Below are 19,273 nucleotides of genomic sequence, written 5' to 3'. Positions count from 1 at the left end.
TTTTATGGAGTGACTGGACTCTGTGAGCGTGTACGAGAGCCATAAGCATGAGCGTTTTTAACATAGATTGAGCAAGCTGAGGGATCTGGCTGGTGCCATTCTCTGAGATATGTCAATATCACACCAATATCCCATACATGGGTATACCTGGGTTTTTGGGGCTTATTATTATAGTTGCCCTTCATAAGTTTACCTTCAGTGGATGGGATCCCATGCTCTGCTGTCATGCTGTTTTAGATAAGCAGATAAGGCGCTCCATGCTGTATTTACGGCACTGTAACTCACCTTTTAGTTATGGTGTAGATGTTCCAGGAACTCCAATACGTCAGTGGTTGAATAGTTTGGTATGTTGTCCCTGCGTCGTGGCAGTATTTTACCCATGTTAGCTTTTGGTGACTGTTCGCAGGGATGCCGACATGGTGGTAATGGTTCCTTTGGATAATCCCAGTCCCTGGTAAGGTCTATTCAAAACCTGCACCCAGGAGTTTGATGTTTTTCTGGCATGGGTGGCTTGTGCCTGATACTGGGTTGAGTCAGCAACCATGGTCCACTAGGGAAATCCATAGGTGACTCGCCCACCGTGTCGTGATGAACTGGGAACCATGGCTGTGTAGGCCGGTCGGGCACGTTCAATATCTCGGAGACAGATCCCATCTGTATTGCGAAGTGCCCGACTGATGAGGCAGAAGGGAGGAAGGCAAAGCAGAAATTCCCCCTTCCAGCGTGTAGGCATCTATCGCTGCTACCTCTGATCTGGTTCCTAAGTCACATACATAGGTTACTGGTGATTCCGTCTTGTGCAACCAAATTGATATCTGGCTTTCAAACTGCTTAATACCTTTAGCAGATGTCTTGGGTTTGACATCTATTCAATGTTATCATAAATTTTACCCCGTGACATGGTGTCTCCCACTGTGTTCTAGCTTCCTAGGACATAGGCAGCTGATAGTTAAAATGTCTTTTGACACACCATTGCCAGATTTGTTTGACCAATTTGTTGCACAATAATGATTATTATGCTCCCCATATGGTTGATATAAGCCACCACCATAGTATTATCAATCCGTAACCACATGTGTACGTGCTGCATTTGAAATGCATATGCTTTTTAGCCCAATAGGCGATCACCAATCCTAAGTAGTTGATGCCCGGTGTGTGTAGTAACGATGTTTGTGAATTGGTCCATCTGTTACCTGTGCTGGATATGGAGTTTAGTTGCTCCCCAGCCTAAAGTACTGGCATCGGTTTTTAATAACCAAGTTGGGATTGGTGATGATAATAGGGCTGAAAACTATGCCAAATATATGTCTGCCCACCACCGTAATTGTGATATAGCTTCAGTGGGTACATTCATGATTTGATTATAGTGACTCAAGTACCTTGGCAAAGTAACAGTCATATGGACGGAATTGTTATTGAAGCCCAGATAATCCATGGTAGTTAACGCTTCAATTCTGGTTTATCTGGGCGTGGGATAAACCTCAGAGCTTTAGGGAGCTGTTTTGTAGCTAGAACTGCTGCCACAGCTAATTCCTTTGTTTCCCCTAATATGAGGATATCATCCAATATATGCCATGATTATGCTTGTTTTCTTAATATTTTCATGGCCATTTTTTAAAATATTTATAATAGTTTAGGGCTGAGGTTAGACCATAGGGAATGCTCTATGCTCCCATAGTTGCCCTAACCGGGATATCCATTATCCAGGTAAAATTTTTTAGGTATCTATAATGATCCTAGTGTATGGGTATAAGATAGTTAGCATCTTCCATATCAATGCTCCCCATAGGTATCCTTTGGAGATCAGATGTCTGGCAGTGACAAAAACCCGTCTCCATCTTAAAGTGTATATACTCAACAGATTTATTTAGTGATATTAGATCAATGATGATGCTACATTCACCATCTTTTGTAGTTTTGGTGAATATTCGATACAAATTCCAATGGTTCATGTTTACTCCCATGATCCGTTTAGTAATGAGCCTTTCTAGTTCAGCTTGACCTTCTCACTTCTCTTTCCTAGAGGGAGAAAATGCCCTTTGGGCGCATTGCTGAACTGGCGGTAATATGCCCAATTTGAATTTGTTTTTATCCACTAATACTGTTGAGTATATTTTAGTTATTTGTGATAGCATCCCATGCTTTATCAACAAGTGTAAATGCCCCCCCCCCCCCCCCCCCCCCCCGCAGTTAGTAGAACACCCTTATTTAGTGTAAACTGGGAGGAACCAGACTACCTACCTCCATGTTTATTGTTTTTTCATGAAGGCCTAGTTTGCTGGTATGCTGGTGCTGTCGGTGGGGCGGCGCATTTTCCCACGGCTCCGCTCTGGGCCCCTGTCTAAAAAGAACTTTGGGGGTAATGTGAAGCGGTCGCCAGGCTTTCACCAGTCCTTGTTTGATATTGCTGGTGGATGCCGAGGGGTGCTGCCAGCTGGGTGTTGGATGCGATGTCCTGCTCGTTCCATGGCCTGCCCTCATGAGGCGCACAGGTTTAGCTGCCTCTCTTCCCGCAGCAGCGGTTTGCATAGCCCCGTATATTTGGGGTTGCGGGCAGATCTTATATGCACCAATGCTCAGTCGAGTATCCCAAATTTGGGAACATCTTAGGCGTCAGCACCCTGGTAGTGCAACGGGATAGTCTCATCCTGGGAGAACCACCTTGGTGATCATGGCGTCTCGCCTGCCAGGTGAGTATGATCCGTGGAAAACGAGCAAAGGCGGTGACATCTTGACCCTTCTGTTAGGAGCTTCAGAATTCGCTGCTTATAGCTCTTGTCTGCGAGTCTGCTGACCCAGCTGCCTGCGGATTTGTTCTGGAAAGGCCTGCTCCTGCAGGGCTTTGTTGGGAAGATGGTCGCGTGGAGGAGCCATGTAGTGGCCCACGACACCCAGTAGCTCTTCCTGATCCTGCTCCCCTGGCATACTGCTGTTCTCGTCCGCCTGCCCAGCGTTTAAGCCAGCCCAGCCCTGGCCTCCTTAGCTAGCCTCAAAAGAGGGAGCAAAAGGGTGTGCTATAATTTGGAGGAGGCATAGCTCAAACTCCGCTATTGCATCAATCCCTCGTCAAGGGAGATGGCTTGTGCAATAGCACTGGGGTAGGAGTGTCATCTCCCTTGGCATTCAGCCAGTGCCCCTTTTTTCCTGGAGGTTTTGAACTCCATGACCTCCTCTGGCTTGGGGAGACAGCCATACTTATTTTTGCTGTCTCCAACCTGTTCCAGTGTTGGAGGAAGTTGATTCCTATAGAACCTGTAATTTTGGTAAGATTTTTTTGTCTTACCTGTATGTAGAGGCTGCCTGCCGTTTTTCAGGCGGCATTCTAGCGGTTCCCGGGCGGCGATTCTCCTTGTCAGAAGTCTGCAGGGCTGCCGGTCGGGTTTTTTAATTTCCCGCCGGTCCGCTGCTGTTACCAAACAGCTGTTCAGCGGACCGGCATCAGCGCAGCTCCCTGCAGCGGTCCACAGCCTGTGCGGTCCCGTTTGCGCCTTTCCCCCTCCACTGTCGGCTCCTTCGCTGGAGTCGAACGGGGGCCGCTTCCTCTGCTGCTTTGCTCCCCCTGGAGCAAAAAACCACAAGGCCCGATTAAGGTAAGTACTTACCTCACGTTCCTTGGATGCGGGAGCTGCCGACTCCCGCTGGCCGCGTTGCACAGCTGTGCGATAATGCCGCACCTGCGCACTGGGCTGGGATCTTCACGGAATCACTCATGTGACTCCGAAGTAAAATTGCTATGTTAAAAAAAAAACTTTGTACAATTGCAGAACCGGGGAAAGTGAAATAAGGTAAGTAATCTCCCGGCAGACATATTTTCAATGCGAAAATTTAAAAGTTCATTCAACTTACAAAAAAATATTTCTACAGATATTTATTTTATATTAATATAAATGGGGTTTCATTTTTATCCAAGGACAAAGAAGAAACTGAGAAATTGGAAAGAAATGGTCAAAGTAATTCAGAGGGATATAACAACTTAGTTGGGTAAGAATGAGTGGCATCCACAAGGTAACTATAAACCAGATAGTTGATGTTGAATAATATTCTTTACTACCTTCCCAGGACCTGTATGCAAATTTGTTAGGATCAAAGTTTTCTCTTTAAATCATGACCTGTTGAGCCTTTTCCTCAACAGGATGCAGATGATGTAATTTACAAGAAAAACAGAAATGGACTGTTAAAACTTCTATAAAAATATGTAAAAATTAGAACATTTAGTGAAGGCAAATATTGCCTTGTTACTTAATACCAGCTTGATCTAATCAATGAGGGCCCCCGATTTCATGCTCCCTCTGGCATACCTGGGCTTCAGATAAACACTCTCCCTGACACGCTGGTGCCCAGGTTCCCACACTCTCAAGACTAACCTGGACCTGTTCCCACACTCTGTTGAAATTCTCAGTATTCTTTTTTTCTGTGCTCCCTTGAAATCTACAAAGTCACTGGGAAATGTAGTATTCTACTTCATGCAGTGCTTTCCAGATTTCATTCATCTTCTGGGGGTAAAATTCTTCCTCAAATCACTTCCATCTTTGCTTCCTGAACATGGATATGTTTGCTAAAGTGAAGTTTATTTATCTTTTTCAGGGCCTAGACCTTCGACTATGAGAAAATAAATCTGTCATTGTTAATCATATACTACACATTGATTATGATCCATTCCTTTTCTATTTAGTTGTACATTTTTATAATTGTATTCATCCTATAAGCAATATGGAGAATGAAAACCTCAACCTGTCCTGAAAAATGACAAAATATATTGAAACGCAAACCTATTCCACAATTAATCATTCTGTAAAATACGTCTGTATGAAAACAACATTCACACCAGGGAGTTGGGAAGTTATATTGCAGGTATGAATTTGATTTAGAAATTACCTGGGCAACACATAACACCAATTACTTCCAATAAAATGTTTTGGTAATACAGCAATCCTCTTGCTGCAAAAATTCTTTAGCACTCCAATTGATACGTCAAAATCTTCAACCTATGAATTAAGAAATATGTTATTACAATAAACGTAAAGTGCAATGTTGACCTTTGTAGTGGTGTACAATGGATAAGATAGAAAGATATATGAGATAGCAGCATTATTGCAGCACAAACAGGGAAGCAGAAAGATGAAAAACCAAGGTGCTACTGTTTTATAACTAATCAAATATTATCACAGTATGACAAGGAAACCATTTCCAAAATGCAGATACGGAAATTTACATTGGAAAAATTGGTATAAAAATGTGACAAGACATAGTAAGTTGAGAGAAACTCGAACACCATCCATGGGGAGAAAAACCGTGAAGTTTCCGATCCAGGACCCTTCCTCAGTATTGGGAAAGTGAGGAGATAAGAGATACATTAGATTGATAGATTCACCATAAAATTCAGAAGTTTGTAACACACTTTCTCAGGCAATAAGATGGTATTTAAGTTTGGATCAATATAAGAGTGGGATGGGGAAAAATAGTGACATCAGGCTTAGTGTTGGATCTCATGCAAATGTATGGGAAAGTGCAATAGGAAGGCAAATGGTTGGTGGAGTTGGAAGAGTGTACCAGACAGTTGCAGAGTGAATAATCCCTCAAAATGTTGAAAGTTATAGAGATTAAAAACTGTCTTTGGTGATAGAATCCCACCAGAAGTGGTGTAAATTGTGAAGCATGGTCTGTTCAGTGTGGAATCTAACGTGGTAAAATATGTGGTTAGCTGGGAGATGAGATGAGTGTGGCCATTTTGAGAAAAGATTGCCATATACATTATTTATGAAACCATCCTTCAGTGATTTTCTCTGGGGCCAGAGAGTTTCAATATTCTATCAATTTAGTCATAAACATTGATTATTTAGGGCCCCAAGTGCTCTGAAGTCCATACCAGCTACTAGTCTGTCTCCACAGCGATACTCTGAAAAGCAGCTTGTACAATCTTCTTTGCTGGAGCTGTGCTCTCCAATTGCTTTATACTGTATATGCAGGAAAGAAGGAGCACAGCCAGGTGGTCCAATTTTCCAAAGTGCTGGCGAGGATGGCGTCTCTAGTGGTGGAATAGCAGCAGTCAAATATTTAATACTCTGATGCTGCAGGAGAGACTGATGGTAGTTTGCATGTCTTCTTCATGCTGACTTCGTTGAAGTCTCCAACAATGTTGGAGAAAGCATCAAGATATGCTGTGTGCCCTTTGTTAACAGCATATAGTTCCTCAGGTGCCAGCTGATCATCTCTATGGGGCAGCATGTAGCTTGAAGTCACGACAATGTAGGTGAAATCCTTGGGAGGTAGAAGGGACAGCAATCTACCATTAGCAGGAGTTGTACAAGACTGCCACGTCCGAACTCCATGAAGTTTATCAAGTTTGGCATGTTCCTTTTCCGGATTACATTGTCCAGTCTGAGAAGCCTACGAGTTGAGGGCAGAATCTTGAGAATTGAGGATAAGCCGCATTTCTGTTAAATTGGGTGCACAGTATTCCTTCATATCCCTTTGGAAAAGAAAACTTGCCCTTAAGACCTCAAATGTTATTATCTAGCGATTGGATACTGACCAAACGGATGCTAGGGAGGCAAGGATCGTAGGCCTACAACACTTCATTGTTACTTGGAGATACTTCCATGTACTGTACTTGTCTATTTGTAGAAATAGGTGAACATAAATCAACTTACATTAACGTAACTTGTGGAGTACCTCAAGGGTCTGTGTTAGGTCCAAAGCTTTTCATAATATACATTAATGACATATGCAGAGTATCAAATATACTGAAATTGATTATATTTGCCGATGATACAAATATTTTTTGTTCCGGTGACAATTTGAAGCAGCTTTTGGAGGTCATCACATCAGAAATGAATAAATTAAAACAGTGGTTTGATGTCAACAAATTGTCTCTAAATTTAAGCAAAACAAAGATTATGCTATTTGGAAAACATAAAACAAACCCTCAAGTACAATTGAAAATAGATAACATAAGTATAGAAAGAGTATATGAAAATAAATTTCTTGGTGTGATCTTAGACCACAAAATCTGCTGGAAACCACATGTAAACCACCTCAAAGCAAAACTGGCAAAGTCTATAGCAATATTGGGAAAATCAAGACACATTCTGGACCACAAATCATTACATACTCTGTATAATACACTCATATTGCCATATCTGAAATTACCGTGTGGGGATATGGGGTAACACCTACAAAACCAACCTACAGCCGTTATGCACATTACAAAAAAGAGCAATAAGAATTATCAATAACATTGGATATCTTGAACATACCAATTTTTTGTTCTTATAGTCACATACTGTCGTCAGCAGCGGCCTCTGCAGCCCGTCCACGTTTTTATTATTTTTTGTCTATGTTTCTATGTAGTTTTTGTTATTTTTTTTGTTGGGGTGTGTGTGTGGGTGGGGGGGGGGGGGGGGGGGGGGGGGGGTGGGAGGGGGGGGGGGTAACTTTTAAATCTCTCCCTGTACGGGAGACCCGACCTTTTCTTGTCGGGTCTCCGTTGTCGTTGGGGCTGCAACGAGGAGCGGCCTCCAACAGGAGAAGACCGGGGACTCTGGTGCCGACCACTCACCTCACCGTCGCGGAGCTGGCCGAGTCCAGAGCGGGTGGAGCGGTGGTGGAGCGCTGCTGCTGCTGCGGCCATGACCTCCGGAGATTCGGAGGCTGCAACTGCGGGTCAGGCGGACGGCGGCACCGGGAGACCGCGGGTCACTGGAGGGAGATCGCTTTTCAGGGCTCTCGCAACGGCGACTTCTCCCGCCCGAGTTGCGGGGTCGAAGAGCTTCTGGAGCGGGGCCTGACATCACCGCCCCGCGCAGCTTGGAATGGCCGCGGGACTCTGCGAGCGCACGCCGGGGGCTCCAACACCAAGACCCGGTGTGCGACCTCGCACCACCCGGCGTGGCTTTAATGGCCGCGGGACAATCGCCATCGCCAGCCGGGGGCTTTGACTTTGACTCTGACATCGGGGGGGGGGCGAGTGCAGTGGAGAGATAGGTTTTTTTGGCCTTCCATCACAGCGATGTGATGGATGTTTATGTAAATTATGTTGTGTCTTGGGTCTATTTGTTTGTAATGTATGGCTGCAGAAACGGCATTTCGTTTGGACCTCAAGGGGTCCAAATGACAATTAAATTGAATCTTGAATCTTGAACATACACTGAAGTTCACCGATCTGGTTAAATTTAAGACTGCACAAATCATGTACAAAGCAAGAAATAATTTACTTCCAAGAAATATACAAAAACTGTTTATGGAAAGACAGGGTGGGTATAATTTGAGAGGGGACCATAATTAAAAAAACCTCAATGTCAGAACAACTCTTAAAAGTATGGGCATAGCAATCTTTGGGGTGAATTTGTGGAATGGTCTGAAACAGGAGATAAAACTTAGCACAAACATAATTCAGTTGAATAAAATGTACAAAAACACTTTTTTAAAAGGATATTGGGATGAGGATAGGTGATTCTGAGTGGGATATTTGTTATACTGATTGTATTGAGAAGGGTGATTATAGGGTGATAGGTTGTATATATGACTAAGAGATACTGTATAGTATGTGAGGGTTTTTTATTTTCTTATTTTTTTCTCTCTTTTTTTGTATGGCTTTGTAAATATCTGATTAGTGTATAAATGTAAATAATTTGGTGTACATATAGCTGCTGGTGTACATATGGTGTACATATAGCTGTTAAATTTGTATAAGATAATTATAAGCAGTTGAATAAGGGGTGGGAGTTAATAAGCTTTGGCTTCATGCTCCTTTTCGGACACATACGATTTCATTTATTTATAGATATTGTTTATGACACTATAAATATTCTTGTTTTGTTTCTTGTATGCTGTTTCACACTTGCTTTTTATTGTTTTATTCTGTGCGAAATACAGAATTAAATAAATAAATACATAAATAAAATATATCACAGGATTAGAATCATAGTGACCATCGAGCAATCATGAAATCGCTAATTCTCCTAAATTGTCCACTAGTCTGTTAGTTACAACACTGATTTGTGCCTTTTGCTTAGCATTAAGTTTAAAACGGTTAGATTTAAGATTATCCTCCCCAACTGCTAGCAAAATGATCCCACACTCAGGTCTTTCTTTTAATGGTTTATAGCCACAATTTTCAAACATGAATGAACGTACCCATTTTATTGGCTAGGAAATACAGTATAATGCCTAAATAACTAAAACAAAGAAAATCCCATTGGATATATATGTTAACATTTAAAAGGAGATAAACAAAGTAATACCTTAGCCAGGGTCAGTCGAATAGTGGAAGCTTCCACACTAACGCACAATTGGGTCTCTGAAACATTCAGCTCCAAAACTGTTATTAGGAAATATATTGTGTCACTCATTCAATTGATAACTGCTTAGTAACATAATTCCCTTACTACAATTAAAATGATTGGATCCATGGTTTGTACATGACAACATTGTAATCCAACATTATTAAGATTCTTTATAAAATGGTATTTCAAATTACAAATGTTTTGAGTTAGAATTGTTACAAAGCAATATGTATTTAATGCAGCTCTTATCGCTAATAATTCCATTTCAAAAAGCTTTGCAAAAATGTATAGTCACCACAATCTAGATGTAATGTTTGACATTGGTAATTTCAAGATTCCTTACAGTGGTTGAACATTACCTTTCCCTAGATTAGAAACTAAACATCAGAATCAATTCCGGACATGCCACGTCCTGAGAATTCAGATATACATTTGGAGTATGCAGTCTGAAGAAGTTCCGAGAAGTGATTTGCAAAAATCCATATTTCAATACAACTGAATACAATTGCTCTCCTGAAGACAAATTAATCATCTGTAATATTTTTTTGCTATGGTACCAAAAGGTCTGGCTACTAGATAAGTACAAGACACCAAATTATGTTTTATAGTTTATAATTTTATGGCGACAGGCTGGAGGAAATTTGCAGCTTTAGGCCATATTTGAAGTATTTTGTACAGTTCTGATCATCCTATTACTGGACTGATGTGGAGGCTTTGGAGAGGGTAAAAAAGAGATTTACCAGATGCTGCGGAAAAAATCTTGAGATCAGCTGATTGGTCCTCTCGCCTGTCAATCACCATGATGAAGGTAATGCCCCTTCCGGAGGAACCAGGAGTATAAAGCCCAAATGGTATGAAATTACATTTGAATTTGGTGGCCTGCACTCTGCTTGAAATGGTATGAAATTGCATTTGAATTTGGTGGCTTGCACTCTGCTTGAAATGGTATGGGGTTGCATTTGAATTTGGTGGCTTGCACTCTGCTTGAAATGGTATGGGATTGAATTTGGTGGCCTGCACTCTGCTTGAAATGTCAAGGAATAGCTATGAGTGAACTGCCAGCCCACCAGCCGTGAGTCAACTGCCAGCCCAACAGCCGTGAGTCAGTCAACTGCCAGCCCACCAGTCGTGAGTCAGTGAACTGCCAACCCACCAGCTGAGTGACTGAACTGCCAGCTCACCAGCCCTGAGTGAGTGAGCTGCCAGCCCACCAGGCCTGAGTGACTGAGCTGCCAGACCACCAGGCCTGAATGACTGAGCTGCCAGCCCACCAGGCCTGAGTGACTGAGCTGCCAGCCCACCAGGCTTGAATGACTGAGCTGCCAGCCCACCAGGCCTGAGTGACCGAGCTGCCAGCCCACCAGGCCTGAGTGACTGAGCTGCCAACCTACCAGGCCTGAGTGACTGTTGCCAGTCCACCAAGCCTGAGTGACTGAGCTGCCAGCCCAAGAATCCATTCAGCACACAATGTCCATGCTAGCCCTCTGGAAACCAATCCCTTTGGCCCACAACACCCATACTAGCGCTCCAGAAAGCCCCCCCCACTGGCCACCAATATTGGAATTGGCGTAGAGGTGGAATATTGCGTTGGGGGACCAGCCCTCCCGTATGAACATGGGACCCAAAGGGTCCCACTTAGTCTAGTACTGAATAAAATTCCAGTTTAAATATCAACCTACCCACACCTACCACCCTTCGCACTATTACAGATTTATATAGTCACATAAATCTTATGAATATCTGTATCAGAAGATTAGAGCTTATTATGGTGATGATGATTATCACTTTGAATTACTATCTGTACATAGTGATAAGGTTTTTTTTTTCTGTTCAGTCCCTGTGGATTGAAGGGTAGCTAATGTTATCCCACTTTTTAAGAAAGGAGGGAGAGAGAAAGCAGGGAATTATAGACCAGTTAGCCTGACATTGGTGGTGGGGAAAATGCTGGAGTCAATTATTAAAGATCTAATAGTGGTGTATTTGGAGAGCAGTAACAGGATTGGTCCGTCAGCATGGATTTACAAAGGGAAATCTTGCTTGACTAACCTTCTGGAATTTTTTGAGGATGTAACAAGTAAAATGGATAATGGAGAGCCAGTGGATGTAATGTATCTGGACTTTCAGAAAGCCTTTGGAAAAGTTCCACACAGATTAGTGGGCAAAATTAGGGCACATGGTATTGGGGATAGGGTATTGACATGGTTAGAAAATGGATTAGCAGACAGGAAACAAAGTGTTAGAATTAACGGGTCCCTTTCAGAATGGCAGGCAGTGACTAGTCTGGTGCCGCAAGGCTCAGTGCTGGGATCGCAGCTATTTACAATATATATTAATGATTTAGGTGAAGGAATTAAATGTAACATTAGCAAATTTGTACCGACACAAAGCTGGGTGGCAGTGTGAACTGTGAAGAGGGTGTTATGAGGATGCAGGGTGACTTGGATAGGGTGGGTGAATGGGTAGATGCATGGAAGATGCAGTATCTTTCGGGACGACAGATAGCACAATGGGCTAAGAGTTCGGCTGGCGACCGGAAGGTAGCCGGTTCAAATCCCGCTTGGAGTGCATACTGTCGTTGTGTCCTTGGGCAAGACACTTCACCCACCTTTGCCTGTAATGGAATGTTACGGCGGCAGGCGCGGGCACACCGCGACGCCCTGTGTCTCCCTTTCAACGGAGATGCTAAAAATGCATTTCGTTGTCTCTGTACTGTACACTGACAATGACAATAAATTGAATCATTTCATCATTTTTTTTTTTTCATAATGTGGATAAATGTGAGGTTATAGCGGGGACTCGCAGGAGTCCAGCCAAGAATCAGTCGGAACACAAAGTGGTGTGAACGAAACGTATTTATTATTATTACAGTGCTGCTCCTTGCTCCTAAAATGGGCATGGGCGTTGCCCGATCTTAAATACCCCAAAGGGTCAACCCCATGACCTGCGCCTCCCCGAGACACCTAACATCTCCTTCCAGAGCCGAGAGTTCGCTGTGTCCGTGGCCTACCACCAGGTACCGCCACAAGGTTATTCACTTTTGTGGCAAGAACAGGAAGGCAGATTATTATCTGAATGGTGTCAGATTAGGAAAAGGGGAAGTGCAACGAGACCAGGGTGTTCTTGTACATCAGTCACTGAAAGTAAACATGCAGGTACAGCAGACAGTGAAGAAAGCTAATGGCATGTTGGCCTTCAAAACTAGAGGATTTAAGTATAGCAGCAAAGAGGTCCTTGTGTTCAGTTCTGGGCAGTTATAGGAAATGTGTCAAGCTGGAAAGGGTACAAGGACGATTTACGAGGATGATGCCAGGACTAGACGGTTTGAGCTATAGGGAGAAGTTGAATAGGCTGGGACTCTATTCCTTGGAATCCAGGAGGATGAGGATAATCTTATAGTGGTGTATAAAATCATGAGAGGAATAGATCAGTTAGATGCATAGAGTCTCTTGCCCAAAGTAGGTGAATCGAGGACCAGAGAACATAAGTTTAAGGAGAAGGGGAAATAAATTCATAGGGATCTGAGGGGTCACTTCTTCACACAAGGATGGTGGGTGTATGGAACAAGTTGCCAGAGGAGGTAGTTGATGCAGAGGCTATCCCAACATTTAAGAAACAGTTAGACAGGTACATGGATAGGACAGTTTTGGAGGAAAATGGACAAAACTCAGGCAGGTGGGACTAGTGTATTTGGGACATGTTGGCCAGTGTGGGCAAGTTGGGCCGAAAGGCCCGTTTCCACATGGTATCACTCTCTGACTCTTATGACAATGAGAGAGAATTTTTTCCCAGAGAATGTGTTATAATTTCGCCATTCAGTCAGACATTAATAATCCAGGGAAAGTGGTTTGAGTTGCTTAAGCAGAATATGTAATAAAGAATGAGAGGAAACTCAAATTTCAGCTCAGTGGATTCTCACTTCCTGTACAGTCCCGTAGGGTTGAAGATGACTTCTTTCCACTCCAAGCCAAGAGACTGATTCTGCCAGAGAACAGGTTGCTTCTGTTAAGCATTCTCAATGTTTCCCCAAATGTTTCTGCTCCATTTTGAACAGTTGTAGACCATAAACACCCGTGAGTCGATGAGGAGAATTTCTCATGGAGAATTTGAAAACATCCTTTACCTGTTCCACCAAAGGAGCTTAGAGAAGACTTCTCATTTTTTGAGTCTCTTGTTGGACATGCAGTCCCATTAGAGCTAGTTCAGAATGACCAGAGGGTCAATGCAAGGGTGGTGGAAATGGTTGTCCTATATCCTTGGGTTTGTAGAATTTTATATTGATATGAGACATGAATTAACAACAAAAATTTCAATATCAATAAGGGTAAGCCTACAAATAGCAACTATATCAGAAATATACATGAAAGCATCTCACCAACTGCATTCTGTTTTTCTTCTTTCCCCAAAAAGTTCTTCCCTTAAACAAAACAGTTATTTTAACTGAACAAACAATATCGTTTATTGGTAATGCATTATTAATGGTAATATGTTTTGTTAACTGTTATTACAGTCAGACAATGCAATTTTTAATGTATTTCCAAATTAGATATTCCAGCATCAAATATTCATTGATACAAATTAGCATTTGGAAAAGAAAAGTACCATACTATTTTGCCTGTAATGAATGCTTAAACTCTGACATTACAAACAAAATAAATGACTTTCGGTTGTGACTCATATTTATTAATCTGATACAAAACACCAAGGTTCAGCCACTCATATTGGTAAGGACAGTAACAAATTATTATACAAATTATGTTTAAAAGGACGCACAAACCATTGATTCTTTTTGACTGTTCTAACCATAGATTTATCTTAATCTATCTTTATGTATGGCCTACTCGTTTACATTTGCTTACATTAAACAAAGAACACCCCTGAAGATCCACTTCCAAGTTATTTTAAAATCTTTAAGCTGTTATATACATTGTAATTTTAATAATGTGTTTTGCTTTAAAGAAGCAACTTTTAAATGAATATGTGAAACAACCACCAACTATCTGCACATGTTTGTGGATGAATAGTAGTATACATTGGCTATTTTAAGTGATTGAATAAATTGAGTGAAGATTGGTGAGGGTGAAACCTAGATGAATAAAAAGATCAGTAACCTTTAAATGTTTGTTTGAATGTGAATACTTTGAATGTGTAGTTATTGTTTACTTTTAATTATTTTTAAGTTAAGGGCCTGTCCCACTTAGGTGAATTTTTAGGTGAGTGCAGGAGACTGTGCTCGCCTCATGATCGCCACATGTTAGCTAGTGGTCTCTGGTGAGTCTCCTTCATGGTTGAGAGGAGTTCCCGCATTCTGGGAACGAGTCGCGGCTTCTGTATGGTCGCAGCAATATGTTCAATGTTGAAAATTTTTCTGCGACCAAAAATTGGTCGCCATGGAGAAAAACGATGCTTTTGTAGTCGTAGGTGCAGTGGTAGTGGGGTCGCCATGTCGTTGTAGGTAGTCTAGGTAGCCGTAGGTATTTTTAGTTCATCTCCTTTGCTGACCGGGCATTTTCATTGGCTCATTGGGGAAAAAAAACCGTAAGCACGAGTTTTTAGAACCAAGGAAAACTGACGGTAATGTTAAATGCCCGCTAAACTTCACAGCTGTGTATCTCTGGCTTATTAAAAGTTGTCTCGCTTCTTAAAAGTGTCTCCACTCCTTCTCTGCCCCCTTCTCCCCTCCCTCCTCCCCGTTCTTTTAAAGGACTTACCGTACACTGTGCTAGCCATCTTTAACCTTCCTATTCGTCGCGGTGTGAATTTCAGACAGCGCTCCCCCGCTTTCCCTGGCCCCTGCCTTTGTGTGTGTGTGTGTGTGTGTGTGTGTGTGTGTGTGTGTGTGTGTGTGTGTGTGTGTGTGTGTGTGTGTGTGTGTGTGTGTGTGTGTGTGTGTGTGTGTGTGTGTGTGTGTGTGTGTGTGTGTGTGTGTGTGTGTGTGTGTGTGTGTGTGTGTGTGTGTGTTCCGCTCTGACGGTCGTCGTTCCAGTTCGCAGTTTTTCAGGTGAGTGCCACGAGCTTGAAGGTCGCAGCAAGTCCCCTGAAAAGTCGCCTAAGTGGGACAGGGCCTTAAATTACAAATGTACAGAACATGGAACCAGTTGCATTTGCTGAAAATGTGTTTTTAAAAACTGAAAATGCCCAATCTAGACAAACAAAAACTGAACAAATATTCTGAGCTGTACCCCAAACACAACTTAAAAAACTGAATTCCTAGTTATGTACTCCGTTGTTTAATATGCTCTAAGCGAAGAAAAAGCTCATGTAAGAGAAATAAAAATGTATTTATACAATTAATATTTCTAAACAAAGTTTTTCAGGTCACCACAAAATAGGATGGATATGATGGAACTGTAAAGGGTGCAGAGGAAATTCACCCAGATGCTTTCTAGATTGAAGACTTTTGTTATGGGAAAAAGGGCTTGTTTTCCCTCTTGCAAAGATGGTTGTGATGGAGGCGAATACAATTATGAGGGCAACAGGGGATACGGTAACTACCTAGAATCCTTTTTCCATGGTATTGAGTGTTAAAAGCAAGAGAGCATAGGTTTAAGGTGGGAGGAAGAAGATCTGAGCGAAAAGGATTTCTCATAGAGTGGTTGATATCTGGAATGCGTTGCCTTGGGAGATGCTATAATCAGATACAACTATTACATTTAAGAGTCATTTAGACAGACATTTGAATAGACAAGACAAGGAATCATACGGACCTCAAGCTTATAAACAGGATTAATATAGTTGGACAAAAACGTTGGCATGGATAGAAACATGAAAATAGATGCAGGAGTAGGCCATTCGGCCCTTTGAACCTGCACCGCCATTCAATATGATCATGGCTGATCATCCAACTCAGTATCCTGTACCTGCCTTCTCTCCATAACCCCTGATCCCTTTAGCAAAAAGGGCCACATCTAACTTCCTCTTAAATATAGCCAATGAACAGGCCTCAACTATCTTCTGTGGCAGAGAATTCCAGAGATTCACCACTCTCTGTGTGAAAAATGTTTCACGTTCCTAAAAGATTTCCCCCTTATCCTTAAACTGTGACCCCTTGCTCTGGACTTCCCCAACATCGGGAACAATCTTCCCGCATCTAGCCTGTCCAACCCCTTAAGAATTTTGTAAGTTTCTATAAGATCCCCCCTCAGTCTTCTAAATTCTAGCGAGTACAAGCCAAGTCTATCCAGTCTTTCTTCATATGAAAGTCCTGACATCCCAGGAATCAGTCTGGTGAACCTTCTTTGTACTCCCTCTATGGCAAGAATGTCTTTTCGCAGATTAGGAGGCCAAAACTGTACGCAATACTCCAGGTGTGGTCTCACCAAGACCCTGTACAACTGCAGTAGAACCTCCCTGCTCCTGTACTCAAATCCTTTTGCTATGAATGCTAACATACCATTCGCTTTCTTCACTGCCTGCTGCACCTGCATGCCTACTTTCAATGACTGGTGTACCATGACATCCAGGTCTCGTTGCATCTCCCCTTTTCCTAATCGGCCACCATTCAGATAATAGTCTACTTTCCTGTTTTTGCCACCAAAGTGGATAACCTCACATTTATCCACATTATACTGCATCTGCCATGCATTTACCCACTCACCCAGCCTATCCAAGTCACCTTGCAGCCTCCTAGCATCCTTCTCACAGCTAACACTGCCCCCCAGCTTCGTGTCATCCGCAAAGTTGGAGATGTTGCATTCAATTCCCTCGGCCAAATCATTAATATATATTGTAAATAGCTGGGGTCCCAGCACTGAGCCTTGCGGTACCCCACTAGTCACTGCCTGCCATTGCAAAAAGGACTCGTTTACTCCTACTCTTTGCCTCCTGTCTGCCAGCCATTCTATCCACATCAACACTGAACCACCAATACCGTGTGCTTTAAGTTTGTATACTAATGTTTGGATGTGGTAGTCCAAAGGGCCTGTGTAAGTGTGATATGACTATGTAAAATAAAAATGTACATAAAAAGGAAATGGTTAAATTAATTTGGTTATGCTTGGAAATTTGGTTATATTGCTTGGAAATGTTTCCAAGCAATATATTTAATTGAAAAAAAATGGAATGCAATAATCAAACTCACAAAGTTACCAATCAAATCACAACTTTTCTGATCAGAGAAACTTAGTTTTTCTCCAAGAGAGAACAATTCTTCAACGTCAGTTCAACTAATTTCATATATAAGAAAAAACTGAATAAATGCACAACCATTTCATGTCCTGGCAATTACCATGAATAAGTAAGTGTCCTGCTTTGTTCCAGTCAGGAGCAAGCCTTGCCACCAAGGTAAAGGACAAGCACATTTGCAGGACTGCAGGGATCACTCTTTGTGGAACATCCATCTGTCATCATTGAAAAACAGTATTGAACATTTCAATTAGAACATATGAAATAGAAACAATTTTGGGCCAATAGGCCTTTTTCATTTTACAATTAGATCATAGTAGATCTTATAACTCAATGCAATACATTAATATCCATTTATTTAAGACTTGCTATGTGAAATAAAATGTAAAATGTGAAATAAAAAGCACTTAAAATAGTTGAAAAATCAGTTAATTGAGCTGAATTAATATATAATAACATGTTCATTTATTTTGTTCTCGTTATTTTATTCAAAATCTAAGCTGAAAGTGGAAAGTTCCATAGATGTTTGGATATGACTTGTATTTCATAAGTTCTTGGAGCAGAATAAGGCCACCAAGTCTACTCTGCCATTCAATCGTGGCTGATCCTTCTTTCCCTTTCAACCCCATTCTCCTGCCTTTGCCCCATAACCCCTGACACCCAAACCTATTTCATCTAATGTTTAAAAACTATACTTATATGCTTCACAGACAGGCATGTAGAAAATAGACAATAAGCCAAGAAATAATGGGTTGTGATTCGGGTGATTCAACAACCCACTTCTTGGCTTAACATGCATTGCTATTGGTTTATTGCTGTCACGTGAACCACAATACAATTAAAAGGCTTTTGTTTGCATGCTATCGAATCAAATCAGATAATACTATACATGCTTACAAACAAACCACTCACAAGTACAACAGCATTGTAGCAGAACCATTTCAGAGAAAATAACTTATGTCTACGATGACGTTGGTTGGAAAGTCAGGATTGCATCCTAGACTTAGGAAGGACTGTTCAGAAGTCTGATCACAGAGGGGAATAAGCTGTCCTTGAGTCTTGTTGGTGTATGCGTTTGTATCTTCTGCCTGATGGGAGAGGGGAGAAAAGAGAATATACCGGGAGGCGGAATAGGGTCCATGATTAGGCTTGCAGTTTTCCTAAGGTAGCATAAGTGTGAATGGAGTTGATGGAAGGGAGGCTGGTTTATGTGAAGACTGTGCTACGTCGACAATTCTCTGCAAATTCTTGCAGACTTGGGCAGAACAGTTGCCAAACCAAGCTATGACAAATGCGATAGGATGCTCTCCGTGGTGCCAGTTGAAGTTGGTCGGAGTCGTTGGAGACATGCTGATTTCCTTCAGCATCTGAGGAAGAGGCCTTGATGTGCTTATTTGGCTGTAACTTCAATATGGTTGGTCTATGACAGATTGGTGCTAATATTTAGTTCCAGAAACCCAAAGCCCTCAACCATTTCCACTTGTGCACCATTAATGCTGATTGGGGTACGTACTTGTAGATCAGTGTCACTCTTGTTATGAGTCATACTTAGTAGCTACGCCGACTAGTTTAACAGAAAGCTTCTCTGCCCTTTCTCCCTCACTTTTGAGTTATATGCTAAGATGAAGTTACCTATGCTGTAACACTAATAAAGTCTTTGGATCTTAATCACTGTGTGTGACTTAAGTTATTCCAACAGCAGAAGCTCAACAGTACTCTACCACACTTCCTTAACTCAATAACTAGCCTTCATCGTGCTCACATTGAGGGAGAAGTCAATGTCCTAAAACCATCTATATGTCCTTCCTGTACTCCATCTTGCTTTTGTTCGAGGTCAGGGCCAGCATAGAGGTGTCATCTGCAAATTT

General features: G+C 42.0%; 1 protein-coding gene across 1 annotated transcript in view; it reads right to left on the bottom strand.

The window, feature by feature from the left end:
• Positions 1-19,273, bottom strand: part of LOC129696746 (uncharacterized protein C18orf63-like) — an 82,554-nt gene that overhangs the window by 32,061 nt on the left and 31,220 nt on the right. Inside the window, exons 5-8 of the mRNA XM_055634888.1 lie at positions 17,509-17,620; positions 13,657-13,698; positions 9,243-9,319; positions 4,876-4,985 (exon numbers count right to left, since the gene is read on the bottom strand). Of these exons, the coding sequence (XP_055490863.1) occupies positions 4,876-4,985; positions 9,243-9,319; positions 13,657-13,698; positions 17,509-17,620 (341 nt within the window). The remainder of the gene's footprint in view (positions 1-4,875; positions 4,986-9,242; positions 9,320-13,656; positions 13,699-17,508; positions 17,621-19,273) is intronic.

The sequence above is a fragment of the Leucoraja erinacea genome, chromosome 4 (assembly GCF_028641065.1).
Source record: "Leucoraja erinacea ecotype New England chromosome 4, Leri_hhj_1, whole genome shotgun sequence".
Classification (NCBI taxonomy): Eukaryota; Metazoa; Chordata; class Chondrichthyes; order Rajiformes; family Rajidae; genus Leucoraja; species Leucoraja erinaceus.
This window is presented reverse-complemented; position numbering and strand designations above follow the sequence as displayed.